General features: G+C 47.4%; 1 protein-coding gene across 1 annotated transcript in view; it reads left to right on the top strand.

Annotated features, from left to right (window-relative positions):
- MYO1E (myosin IE) overlaps positions 1 to 9,584 on the top strand; it is a 190,495-nt gene extending 180,911 nt beyond the window's left edge. Inside the window, exons 27-28 of the mRNA XM_074366210.1 lie at positions 4,418 to 4,587; positions 8,556 to 9,584. Of these exons, the coding sequence (XP_074222311.1) occupies positions 4,418 to 4,587; positions 8,556 to 8,632 (247 nt within the window). The 3' untranslated portion in view covers positions 8,633 to 9,584. The remainder of the gene's footprint in view (positions 1 to 4,417; positions 4,588 to 8,555) is intronic.
- Positions 9,585 to 13,416: the final 3,832 nt, after the last annotated feature.

The following is a 13,416-nucleotide window of genomic DNA, read 5'->3' as shown; positions in this document are numbered from 1 at the left end:
CAGGAAATTCTAGGAACCCACGTCAGTCATTTCGTGGAAGTGTTGTGAGGGTAAAGGAAGTAACGTCTGAAAATACCCAGCACAGTGCCTTGCCCAGGGCTCCAGGTAGGGGTTCCCAGACCATGTCCCATCTGTCAACACTAACAAGAAGAGTGAAGACATGCGTAGATGTGAGAATGACGCAGGAGTGACCTGTGAGGAGGAGGGCTTTGCTGTAACTGGCTTGCTTTGCAAAGGTGCTGCCCACCTGGAGCAGCTATATCCCTTGCTGGTCACAGAGGACATTTAAACAGGAAAGAGCTGGACAGTGGTGACCTCAGGGTTGCCTGAACAGCACCTTTCCTACTGCAAAATGCGGAGCTGCTCTCCACCTCCACATCCGCTCCCCATCAGACAGTCCCCTGGTCCACACTCTGCTCCCCAGCAAACAACACCTCCTCTCAGAGCTCCCTGGGATCTCTCCCCTCCCAACTGTGGAGTGCTGTGAACCCCATTCAGCCAAGTGATAAATGACCAGATGACTTTACACTGCATGGTAGCAGTTGTCCAGGGCCTGGGACAATCAAGCCCGCGGTTGCCAAGGGTCTACTGTACACGGGAGCCCAAATTTCCCAGTAATCCCTGAGGTTTTACTTTGATTGGTTTTACTCTGACTTATCCTGAGGAAGTAGGCTCTGATGCCTTGGGATCAAAGACCATGCAGTGGTTGTGTTCACACAGATGTTTAAACAGCCCGCCTCAGCTCCATCCGTTCCTCCGCTCTGCCCTGGTTCCCACCTGGGACTCCCAGCAGCTGCTTGCATACATTCTGGGTATCAACAGAGCGCTGTGGAGCCCAGTGGGGCCTGTGCAATTTACCTTTTTTTAAGCAGCTTTCTTGAGATATAATTTACGTACTATAAACTCACCTGTTGAAAGTACAATTCAGCAGTTTTTAGCATAGTCCCAGAGTTGTGCGACCATTATCATTATCTAATTTAGGAAGATTTTTGTCACCCCAAGAAGAAACTTTCTTCCCCTTAGCTGTTATTCCCCCAACCCCTGGCAAGCAGTACTCTACTTTCTGTCAATATAGATTGGCCTTTTCTGGACATTTCATATAAATAGAATCATCCTTCTTTTGTTAAATTTATTCCTATGTATTATATTATCTTTTAGGTATTGTAAGTGTAATTTTCTCAGTTTCATTTTTGGATTGTTCATTGCTAGTGCATAGAAATATAGCTGATTTTTATATATTGATCTTGCATTCTATCCTGCTGAATCTTTTTATCCTAATAGCCATTTAGTGTATTCCTTAGGATTTTCTATGGGCAAGACCATCTTATCTGCAGACAGTGGTATTTTTACTTCTTTTCCTATCTGTGTGCCTTTTACTTTTCTGGACTTACTGCTCTGGCTGGAGCTCCCAGTGCAGTATTGAGCAGAAGTGGTGAGCTGACATCCCTGTTTTATTCCTGATTTAGGGGAAAATCGTATTTTTCACCAGCAAATATGATGTAGGCTATAAAAGTCTGTGGACAGGGGCTCCCAACCCCAACCAGGGCTTAGATTTCTACCAAGAGATGTGAGAAGACGCCGGTGTGGCCTGCAGCAGGCTGGGGTGCTGGGAGCGAGCAGGGCCACACCTGGCAGGGACTGGGTAGGCCAAGAGCGGGGATGTTAGAAGGATTTTCAGTGGAGGGTGAGGTGAGCTAATAAATGCTGAGCTGGGGTGATGTTTGGAGAGCCCAGAAAGGCAACTGGCAGGAAAGACATGAAGAGGGAGGAATTGGGAGGCCTCCGTCAGTGCTGGATGCAGATGGGCAGAGGAGCAAGGGGGCCGATTCCCAGGATGGCTGCAGGCAGGATGGTCCTTCTTTTCAGAAGGTCATTCAGCTGCATCTCCTGCCCAGAGACTGCACCTAAGTCCCAGTACTCTTGGGCTGCAGATGCCTTAGCAACCTGCATTAGTGGTGGTAGATTTCTCCCTCTGGACATGAGACCAAATCTCCATCTGTGAACATCTGGGGAGTGTGTGTGCACACGCATGTGAGCCTGCACGCGTACGTGTGCATATGTGCATGGGCCCTCCCAACCCTGCTCTCTGGAGCCACCAGGCTGGAGGCTTCCTCCCTCCCAGGGTGTTCTAATGCTCATACCCACTCCATTTCTTGTTGCTGGGAAATCAGATGACTTGGGGTATCCAGGCTAATGGCTCTTATTAACCAAATGCTGACACACCCCTAATATATAGGTTGCTTAATTAAAAACCTGCTTGCCCAGCCAGCTTTCAGAGAAGCAAGCACTTCTCAAGCAGGGAATGGGGATTTCCAGTAGATGAGGAAGGAAGTGATGTCATGCTAATGATCTATACCATGCCTTTGCTCCACGATACAAGAAAAGTGCTTGGTTGGGGTGGGAAGGTGGGGATGGGGGTGGGTCTGAGGAGAGTGGAGCCTGAGTTACCTTCGGGTTTGCTCCCTCCTACACAGGGAACCCCAGGAAGCACCCAAGGACCCCCGCCCCTGCTGGGGACAGTACTACACTCAGCTGGCAGCCAGCGCCCCCTTATCCCTAGCCAGCCCTTCATGGTCCGACCCGCTCATCCTGCAACCAGGAGCATCCATTATCACCGGACCTCAGCAAGGACGGTGGGGCTCTGCCTTCTTTAGAGCGCAGCTCAAAACTGGGTGTGCTTTTTCCTTCTAGAACTCAGGCCCCAGGAAATGCCCTCCCTTTTCCTCTCTCCTCCCACAAGTGTTAACAGACCTGACCAGCCCCACTATGTTTTCAGCCCAACCACTCTTAGAAAGAAATCTTAAGTTTCTTTTGAAGGAAATGAATGTCAGCCTTAGTATAGTTAGTCCTTAAGCAAAGGAGGGGGGGGTGTTTTCTATATTTCTTTTTCCTAAATGCATTTTATGAACGTATTTAATAAGTAGTTGTTCCAGACGTTTAAAGGTCTTGCTAATTAATGACAAGCTGTAGTTAACATTGAGATCTTGACTGAAAAAAAAAAAAGCACAACCTAAAAGTTGAGAATTATGTTTCAGTCAGTGGACATTTCTGAGGACTTGAAGCTTGGGAGACATCCTCTCGGACAGCTCTAAGGGACAGCTCCAGAGAGATAAGGGAGGAGCCAGGATATATAGGAGCTTTTGCAACCAGGTAATTGGACCATCAAAAGATTACTGTTAATTAAAGAAAACCAGGTATCTAAAGTTGAGGAATTTAGTGCTTTTCCATGTATGGGAAGGTGTAAGAGTCTGGGCTCACTGGAATCATTCCTTTGATGTGCACCTTGGCTGTGCCTTCCCATCCCGAGTCTCCTCAGCGTGCACCCTTGGGGGTGGCTGCAGCGGGTGATGCCGCCACCCTGTTTCCATCCTGAGTTCTCTCGGGGCGCACCACTTGGGGGGAGGGCTGCAATTGATGGCTGCAGCATCCTTTGTTTACTGATATGGCAGGCCGTATTTTTCATTCGCAGAGACAATGTATGTATGAATGGTGACTGGAGGCAGTGTGGTATGTAGAAAGGCTACATTTAAAGCTAGCAGACCTGGATTAGGGTTTCAGTGCTGGAGGTATTTTTGACCAAGGGGAGGAAGGAGGTGCTGCTGGGCATCCGAGGGGTAAAGGTGAAGGATGTTGCTAAACACTCTGCAGAGCACAGGACAGCCCCCTCAACAAAGAATTATCTGCCCAGAGTGTCAAGACTGCTGATGTTAAGAAATTAGTCTGGATAAACTTTTGTGCAAGAACATTCCATAGCAGCATTTTTTTGTAATGAAACTGGAATCATTCCAAATGACCATCAACAGTGGACTGGATTTGGATGCACTGGAACAGGGTAAAGCAATGAGAATGAATGAACCACAGCTACGTGCACCAGCAATGTTCACTGCAGACATGGAGTGAGTGACCGTAACATGTGATTCCTCTTACACAGTTAAAAAAAAAAAAAGGAGGCGGGGGGAAGCTACAAGTATTGTTTAGGGATACTTATGTGCATGGTTAAAACTCCAAAAAGGAGCATTAATATAAAATGAAAGCTTGGGGGTTCATTCTGGGAGGTATTACAGTTGAGGAGAGACACTTGCGGGCTTCTGTGGCACAGTTCTGCTTCCATAGTTGGGGGAGGATAGGTACATGACTGTTTTATCCTTTAGATGCACAACTATGTTTCATTAACTTTGGTAGCAGTATGTGTCTTTTCCACGCTTCCTTTTATGCTGGGGACACAGCAGCAGCCCATCTTTATGAAGAGCTAACTCTGTGCTTTTGCAACAACCTTGTCAGAGACAGTGTTTTATTCTCAGAGACAGTTGAGGGAGTGACATGTCTTTCTAATGTTGAAGCTGGATTTGAACTTGAATCGGCCGGTGCTGCTGCCTCCTGTTGGGTCCCGTCTCACCTGCCTCCACTCTCTCCACAGGGTCCGGAGACAAACAACCAGCCGGCCTCCCCCAGCCGGAGGCAGACCCAAGCCCCAGCCCAAGCCCAAGCCCCAGGTGCCACAGTGCAAGGCTCTGTATGCCTATGATGCTCAGGACACAGACGAACTCAGCTTCAATGCCAATGACATTATCGATATTATCAAAGAAGGTAGGTGAATGGCTGGCTGGCTGGCTGGCTGGCTGAGTGGGACCACCTCCAAGGGCATATAGTCGCATTGCTATAAAAATGAGTTTAAATGTGATGGAAATTTATGGGCTTCTGAAACTTGCAGAGGTAGGTCAGGCTTTAAGCTCAGTTTGGTCAAGACTCCAGCTTTTTTTTTTTTTTTTTTTTTAATGCTTCTTTTAGCTTTGCCCTCTTTGTATATATTTCCTTCTCAGGCCATTTTTCCTCATGGTACCAAAAGGGCTACATCAGTTCCAGGCCAAAAAAGGGCTACAACCAGCTCCATGTCTAAAATCCACGTTACCTCTGAAAGTTATTCTCTTAGCCATTGGACAGAAGTTCTAAGTTTCACTCAGATTGGACCACATTGGTCATGTGTCCATTCCTGAACCAATCTCTGTAGGAAGACAGGCTGTACCCTGAGTGGGTTAGACCCGGTGGGGACTGCCCCGGGAAGCGGGATTTAGGTACGTCCCACCCAAACTTCCGGGTCTCCTCATGTAGATGGAATGGAAGCCAGGGGGGTAACCTGTAACATTCATTATAAAAGTGGTCCGTGGGCTTGGCTGAAGGCTTTAGTAATTTGGTAGAGAGGGTAAGTTAGAATATAATATACATGGACTCAAATACATCACTGCTTATGGAAGCATGAAGAACAACAGTAACTCCTAACTTAGGATGTTAGCAAAAGCACCGTGAAGGAAATGGCATTTGTGGTGAGGGATGGGAGACAGAAGGGGGAGCCATGGAGGCTAGAAAGAGCGAGTTGTTTTAGGAAAATGAGCGGACACTAGACTGCGGTGTAAGAATCCCAGAGATGATGTCTTGAGGGGTGAGGTGGAGCCAGAGTGGCCTGGTCATTGGCAGGGCTAGCTTTCAGGAAGAGGTGGCCAAGGGCAGTTCTAGGAAGCGCCTGCGCTCACTCCGGGGAGAATTCTAGGACCAGCCTCCTCCTAAACAGCCTCTGGGCACTAGCTTTACCTCCTATAACTGTCTGGTTTTCTACAGGTGTTACTATTTTAAGCCATTTAGTATCCTTCAAAAGTTGGAATAAATAAGCATTAAAATAAACCCTTAGTAACACAAACCGGTTTTTTATCACCAGCTTTGTGCAGCAAAAATACGGGAAATGACCTAACATGCAGTGACAGGGATTAGTGACGTCAGCACTGCTGTGTCTGTTCAGTGAACTTGGGTGCAAAAAATTTTGTGTTAAAGATAATGATGCAAAAGGACAGTAAATTTATTTAAGTGGAAACTTGTTCATGGAGGAAAGGAAAAAGTTAGGTTAGAGACTATGGACTGCCGTCTCAATTTTGTGAAAATATAAAACACATGGAATAGAACATGTTAAGTGGCCTCAAGTGTTGACTTCTGAGGATTACTTTTCATTTCTCAAAATTTTCTAGAAGTCACGTGTACTGTATCATTTGACCAGTTATCTGTGTAAAATGTAGAATCTGAGAAGTGATCAAAACGTGCTATAAATGATTGCTATAATGTAAACAGGGCTAGATGTATAGGAAGCCAGGACAGCACAGCACCAGAAACAGACCCGCGTGCACGCAGGTACTTAATACATGATAAACGGGGCATTTGAAATAGGGGAAAGGACAGGCAATTACCTTCCACTTTGAAAAGAAAGTAAGTTTGATCTCTACCTCATACACAAATATCAGGTGAATTAAAGATCTAAAATATATATAACTAAGTTATAAAAGTCTTAGAAATAAACCTAGAATATTAATCTTTGGGTGAGAAAAGCCTTCCTAAGGAAGCTGTTAAACTCAAAAACCATATAGGATTTAACCTCATAAAAAGGCTACATTAAAACCGACATACAGTGAGCAGCACTAGGTGCAAAGTTAAGTCATAGGAAACAGACTAGGAAAAAATGTCTTCCATATATAAGTAGCTCCTCCACATGAATAGTAAGACAAGTAATCCAGCCCCAAAGTGGACAGTCTCCCGAGGCAGGCAGTGCACAGCAGAACCTCCTTCATCAGTGAAATGCGAAGTGAAGCTTTCACCTGTGGCACCAGTGAAGATGAAAATGTGACACGGTCCACATTCCTTCAACCAAATCGTTCGAGTTTCAGAAATCAGAGACAGGAGCGGGGAAGTTGATGATAATGGTGTATATACACAACATAGAGCATCGAACACCCCTTGCAGGTCCCAGGCCAGCAACGTAGCCTCAGTGTTTCTGCTGTGGGACCTGAGAGCCTTCCCACTGGGCGGAAAGAGACATCATAAACAAGCCCACGTCCGATCAGGTCAAGTTTTGCCATCAAATGAGTTACAGAAAACTTCATTTTCAGAACTTGCTGGATTTTGTCATTGTAAATAAATGGTGGATTGTAGGAGCTGTGCTTAGTCAGGTAAATCAGGTACCTCCTTTCACCAGTTACTGCTGGAATAGACTTTTGGCAAGGGAATTTAACAGTATTTACCAAAATTGTAAAACGCCCATGTCAGAATGGTTACTTCGGATTTATATATTAACCCTCCCCCCCCCCCCAAGATAAGTCCCAAGTAAATAAATATTTAACTGCATCAAAGAAACAAACTGCATCAAAGAAATACTATCAGTATGGGAAAGGATTTCTAAAAGTGATTAAAAAAAACTAAGAAGCTGTGAAATAGACCATTTGATTCAACTGCTTATGTATTAAAATGTCATAAAAAGTTAAAAATGAGAAGCGGGCTGTCTGTAACTCATTTAGCAGATTCACTAATATGTAAAGAACTCCTAATCAATAAGATTGAGACCAACAACAAACAGGAAAATAGGCAAATGATCTGAGCAGTGGCATCTAAGAGCTATGGAAACTCTACATACAGATAGGAAGTGATCTGAAGTCTTAAGGTTAGAAGAAGTGCAGAACATGTAGTAGGCCATCAGTTGTGGACAAAAGGGGGTAATTTTTGTAACTACTTGCTTTTATAGTCATGAAATACCTCTGGAAGAAAGTATAAGAAGTCATACTGCTCACCCTCAGAGAAGGGGTCTGGGTGGCTCTTTTCACTCTATCCTTTTGTACGGTTCAAAGTATTACCTATTACAAAAAGTAATTTTGCTTTTCTTACGAAGAATAGATGGTGCATGTTCTTTGACCCGAGAATCTATCCTATAGAACTACTTGCACATGGGCATAAAGATGTGTGTGGACATTTATTGCATTAATAGTGAAAAATTGGGGAACAAATGTCCATCGATAAAGGAATGGTTGAATTTTGGCATATAGTGCCACTGTTTACAAAATGAGATACACACACGGAAGGATTACTGAGTATTTAAAAGCAAGATGCAGAATAGTTAGATACAGAATGTTCTGTTTAAAATGAATGTAATGGGGAGGGTATAGCTCAGTGGTAGAGTGCATACTTAGCATGCACGTGGTCCTGGGTTCAATCCCCAGTACCTCCATTAAGAAAAAGAATGTGTTTATAATCACAGAAGAGGATCTGGAAGAATATATACCAGATGCTCATTACTGGTGAAGGGTCTGGGGCTAAGGTGGGAAGTAAGGATTGTGAGGTGTTGCCTGTGAGTTCCCCCAGAAGGGTTCTGAGATGGCCTGAGGAGTGTGAAAGGTGCAGCGGGGGAGTAGCCCCCATGGAAGAAAAGGGAAGCACGATTGGAGCCATCAGACCCCAATTCCACCAGGCGGTCTGCCGACCCAGCTGCTGCTCCAGGGCCAGGACTGCTTGTGGGGGAGGCTGGAATGCCGGGGCCCCAAGGGGAGCAACCCAACTGTCTCAGGCTGGGCACACCCCCCAGGGCCGGCAGCTGGAGCCTGGCAGCAAAACCTCACATCGAGGTTAAGAAGGGAAAGAACGAGGATGGAGCTCAGTCCCGTCGCCCGTGGGCTGCACCCTTGGGAGCGGGGCGCATCTGGCCTGGGCAGAAAGCCTTGCTCACCTTCACTTCCGCTGTCTCCCTGCAGACCCTTCTGGCTGGTGGACAGGTCGGCTGCGAGGCAAGCAGGGCCTGTTCCCCAACAACTACGTGACCAAGATCTGAGGCGCACGGAGGCTCGGACGCAGGGACGCAGGGGCTCCAGGCAGAGACGGGAGGGGACGTGTGGGGGCTCTCCTGCCCCGTGGCGAGCAGCTGCTTCTCCAAGGCCTGGAGCTATTCTGGCGCCTTCCCCGTGGAGGACCTCGAAAAGCTGGGCTGGGGACAGGGAATGTTGCTCCGTAAATGATCCTAAAAGGCAGCCTATTCGCAGGCACCCAGGAGGGCAAAGCAAGCATCCAGTAAGACTTATTTATTCTATTTAAACCTGGTGGGAGGACAGGCGAGGTCCACGCAGACCTCCTGGCTCTACCAAGACAGCACCTGCTCGCTCCCCAGGCCCGGGGAATGGCTGGACGCGGCCGCTGACAAGTGCCTTTAATTTAAGAGCACATTTCTCTCATCCTTCTTTACCTTACCTGCACACACATTCCTCTGGCACCTTCCCTCAGGGAGGACCGGCTCCCTGCCCGCGGGGCTTGGCTGAGCGTGCACTTCCCGCCGGGGCGCTGGGTGACTTTGCTGGGACCAGCAGGGCTGTCCGCCAGGCTTGCTCTGGGTCTTCAGTTGGAATGTGGCTGGCCCATGTTGGTTTTTGTGATTAATGCTGTACCTATTACAAGAAGGATCTCTTTTTTCAAGCTGTACATTTATTAAAAAAAAAAAAAGATCGTATACTGTATATATAAAAATCTCAAGATGGTAGAAACATGTATGAATGTACTGAGTAGTATCCCACTGTACTCACGCATAAGGTAGGCCTTACTACGGACTCACACCGGGTGCTGACAGATGTGCACTGCTCCTTTCCAACTATAGCATCAGTGTTACTGCTTTCTAGTTCAGTCCTGCAGACCCTCCTAACCCTCTCGTAGGTAATTTTCCTCTGTCCCCTCCAGCCCCACCCCATAACCCCTCCCTCCTCCCTCCTAAATAAATAAAGGAATCAGTGAACCACCCTGTTCTTTCATGATGTTTGTCTGGGTTGAATTGTTCCCCCCTCCCAGAGGAAGTATGAGGTCCTAACCCCCAGCACCTTACTTGCAAATAGGGTCTTTACAGAGGAAATCCAGTTAAAATGAGGTCATTAGAATGAGCCCTCATCCAACACAACTGGTATCTGGATAAAAAGAGATTTGGACCCAGATCAACACACAGAGGGGGAGAAGATGATGTGACGGGTCTGCCATTGACATGCCAGGGAGGGGGCCTGGAACAGATCTTTCCATCACAGCCCTCAGGAGGAGCCAGCCCTGCCCACACCTGCACCTCGGACGTCCAGCCTCCACAACTTAAGGCAGTAAACTGCTGCTGCCAAGCCACCCAGCCCAGCACACCGAGGCAGTGTTTACTCCAGTAACAGTGAAAAGCTGGAAACGTTATGTCCATCCATAAGGGGGACCATGCCTTCTTGGTCTGTCCTTCTTCAGTGGCCTTAGCGATTCTTAAGTTCCTGGGCAGGTAGGGTGTGACAGCACACCTTTGTGTCATTCAGGATCCCCATGTCCTTGGAAAACAAATTATCCAGGGTTACTTATTAGGGACAAAGTATATCATTTAATTCTGTTTTACTTCAAGAAGAGAGTGCAAACTTCATTCGCTAACAATAGCAAATAATGTTTAAAGTATATTTCAGCTCCAGTTGATGATTAGTTAAAAGAGGAAAATAAAGTGTGATGACACGGGGAAGGGGAATTCTGACACTAAGTCTCTTTACATCTTAAAAGGGACTTCCAATTTCACACTCCTAGGCTCAGTGACAATGGGAGAAAGGCGACAGAACTAGAATTCGAACAACCCCCCACAGCCTCAAGTTACAGGCTGCTTTCTCGCAGGCAGGACCACCCAGATCGCCCTCATGCGTCACCTGTGTCACCGCCAGCCCCTGTCCCAGCCCCCACGCGCCTCACCCAGGGCCGGGCTCACGGGAACGCTCAGCACACGTTGCCTAAGTAGGAGACTGAATTGATGTTTATAGTTGAGGACACACGAACCTAGGTTTCCTCTCATCTCTGGATCTAGCCAGGCCTGCTGTTTGTTCACTGTTCAGTTAAGCAGACAGGAGAGTAGTTCAGGAATCACTCAAGCAGGGAGGACATACAGAGGAGCAAGGGCCATGCCTGCCTTCTAGAACTGCCATTTCATGTGGGAGAAGGGGCATGTGTGTGCACATACCTCATGTGCATAGCAGTAGAAACTGCCCTGTACCTGTAAAAACGTGACAGATCCCTTCCACTGACAGTTTAAAGTAACCCAGAACCATGTGAGCAGGCTTGAACTCGGACCCTAGGGCAGAGGTCTTCAAACTAGCCGTGGACCAGCAGTTCCCAAACCCTGGCCTCAGAACCCCTTTATACTCTTGCACATTCCTGAGGCCCTCTGAGAGTTCTTCTTGAGTGGGTTTTAGCTGTCAGTACTTACTAGAAATTCAAACAGAAAATTTTAAAACACCAGCAATCACACGATTTCCATCATCACATGTCATATAGCCTCTGTAGGATTCTACCATAAACTACTGACAGAATGAGAGTGAAAAAAGTAAATAACATCCTAGGATTATCATAAAAAGAGTTTTGACCTCCTAGACTTCTGAAAACCAGACACATTTTGAGAACCACCAGGCACGGTAAGTGCTAATGAATGGGGGATGCAGCAGGGAGAGGAGCTGGCTTTCTGAAACATCACGCCAGGGGCCATCTTGTCACCCAGCTCAGGGAAAACTGACACCCAGGGCGAGGGCAACGCCGAAGCCTTCTTTATGAGCTTGCTGCCCCACCAGCAAGGGTGTGGACCACCCACACCCACCTGATCAAACGTGACCCACCACCCTTACCAAGTCCACCCCATGAAGGCAGAGAAGGGTGAGGAATGCAGTTTCCCTTTTAAAGGATGTTCCTTGCAAAGTGCACACACCAGGTCCACTCACAGTCTGCTGTCCAGAACTTAGTCATGTGGCCTTAAATGCAAGGGTGGGGTGGGAGTCTCTTGCCGGGGACAGTTAGTCTCTGCGCAGAGCAGGTTGCCCAGGGCCCAGGAGATAGCTCCCTCTCAGCCATGGCTCCTTCCAGGTAGAGATGCTCACCAGGACAAGTGAAGGACAGCATGGCTGTGCAGCCGCGTGACCGGGCTCCCTGCAGAGCAGGGCATGTACGTAATCCAAATCCTTTCCCTTGTGACTCCCTCTGAACTCCCCCAGACCTCCTGAGTGGAGGTGGGCTGACCGGGGCTGGCCCTGCCTCCAGTACAGGAGGTTTTCTGGGTGGTTTCCTTAGTGAGTGAGGGTGGAGTCTGGTTTCAGGAGCAGAGAGTGCACGGTGCATCTTTGGTCGAGAGCCTAACGATATTCCTGGCACCCCTCACCTTTGAGCTCAAAGGAATAGGAAGCACTGCATTGCCTTCCCTTCATGTTTTGTCTCTCCCGAGGCCTAGCTGGTCTCACAGTTCCTGCTGAATTCAGGAACTCACTCTTATTCCCCCCAGGTCATCTTGATGCCTTTCCCTCCTATGGTACGGGACCTGCTCTGCTAACCAGCATGGCCCAGTCCAAAACCTCCACCTGCAAATGAGAAGGCACAGTCCGGGTCACTACCTAGCCCAAGGTCACAGCCTCGCCCAAGGTCACCCAGCTCTCAATTGGAGGAGCTGCCATGTGAACCTTGATCTGACCCTCAGGCCCACCCATACTTTTCGTCTTTGACTTCAGTTCAATAAATATATTAAGGAGTTTGATAATCAGTCTCATTTTAAACTTCCAGTATCTTTCTCTCAAAAACCAAAAACCTACAAATAGAAAAAAAAAGCCTCACATATGACTCAACAGTTACGCACGCTCTTTTGAAGGGCAAGAGCTATGTCTGACCTATCTCTGAATGCCAGGGTCCATCTCTTTCCAAGAACATCAGCCTCCTTAAATGACAGCCAAGAACAGTCAAGCACCTCCAGACACCATGCTAAGGGCTTGACGTGCTTTAGTACAAAACCCCGAAGTAGACGCTCTCACCCCCGCTTGACAGACACAGGGACACGCCCAGAGGTCACACAGCTGCTAAAGGAGACGGAAACTCAGCCACCCAGGTCCACGGTCTGTGCTCTTCAAATACTGGGGTTGCAGCATCTCATTTTCTAATTCCAGTATTTTTATGATATGATTTCTACTTTTACAGCTTATTTCACGTTTATAACACCTTAGTTTTGGGTGCCTGCTTGGCACATAAGTATCTTAAAGATCCTTTTTTAATAATGACATCCTGGAAGTATGAATTTCCTGAGTCAGGGTATTTAATATTTAAGCCAAATATGTAATAAAGAAGCTATCAAATGTCTTTGGAATATGCCTTCAAAACCCATCCTTTCTTGATGAGAAGTTGGCGCTCGAGCGTCCCTGGGAAATAAACTGCTTTGCAGAGCCAGGAAAGCTCCCTCTCATGGTCTCACTTCATTCCCATTCACACTTATGACTAAGTTGGTCTAAGGCTGCCATGGGAACCAACTTCACTGACTCAACAAGGGATATTTATAAAACTTTATACTAGGACTGAACATATAAAGACACCCAGCTCCTCCCCACGCTGGAAACTTACTAGTCGGGCAGCCCAGGCCTGCCCAGGTAGACGGGTCAGCGAGGCTCCCCTCCCGGGATAGGGGCAGTCACACGCCACGGCCGAGTCACAGAGCCAAACACCTGTGGGCCTCGCTGTCAGGTGGAAGGCAGCTTTATCACACTCTAGACTAGGGACACACCGCATTAAACGATTTTACTGCAAAGCTTCCCAGAGCCTTTATGAATCTTA

Source organism: Camelus bactrianus, chromosome 6 (assembly GCF_048773025.1).
Source record: "Camelus bactrianus isolate YW-2024 breed Bactrian camel chromosome 6, ASM4877302v1, whole genome shotgun sequence".
Lineage (NCBI taxonomy): Eukaryota > Metazoa > Chordata > Mammalia > Artiodactyla > Camelidae > Camelus > Camelus bactrianus.
Note: the sequence above shows the minus strand (reverse complement) of the source record. Positions and strands in the feature narration are given on the sequence as shown.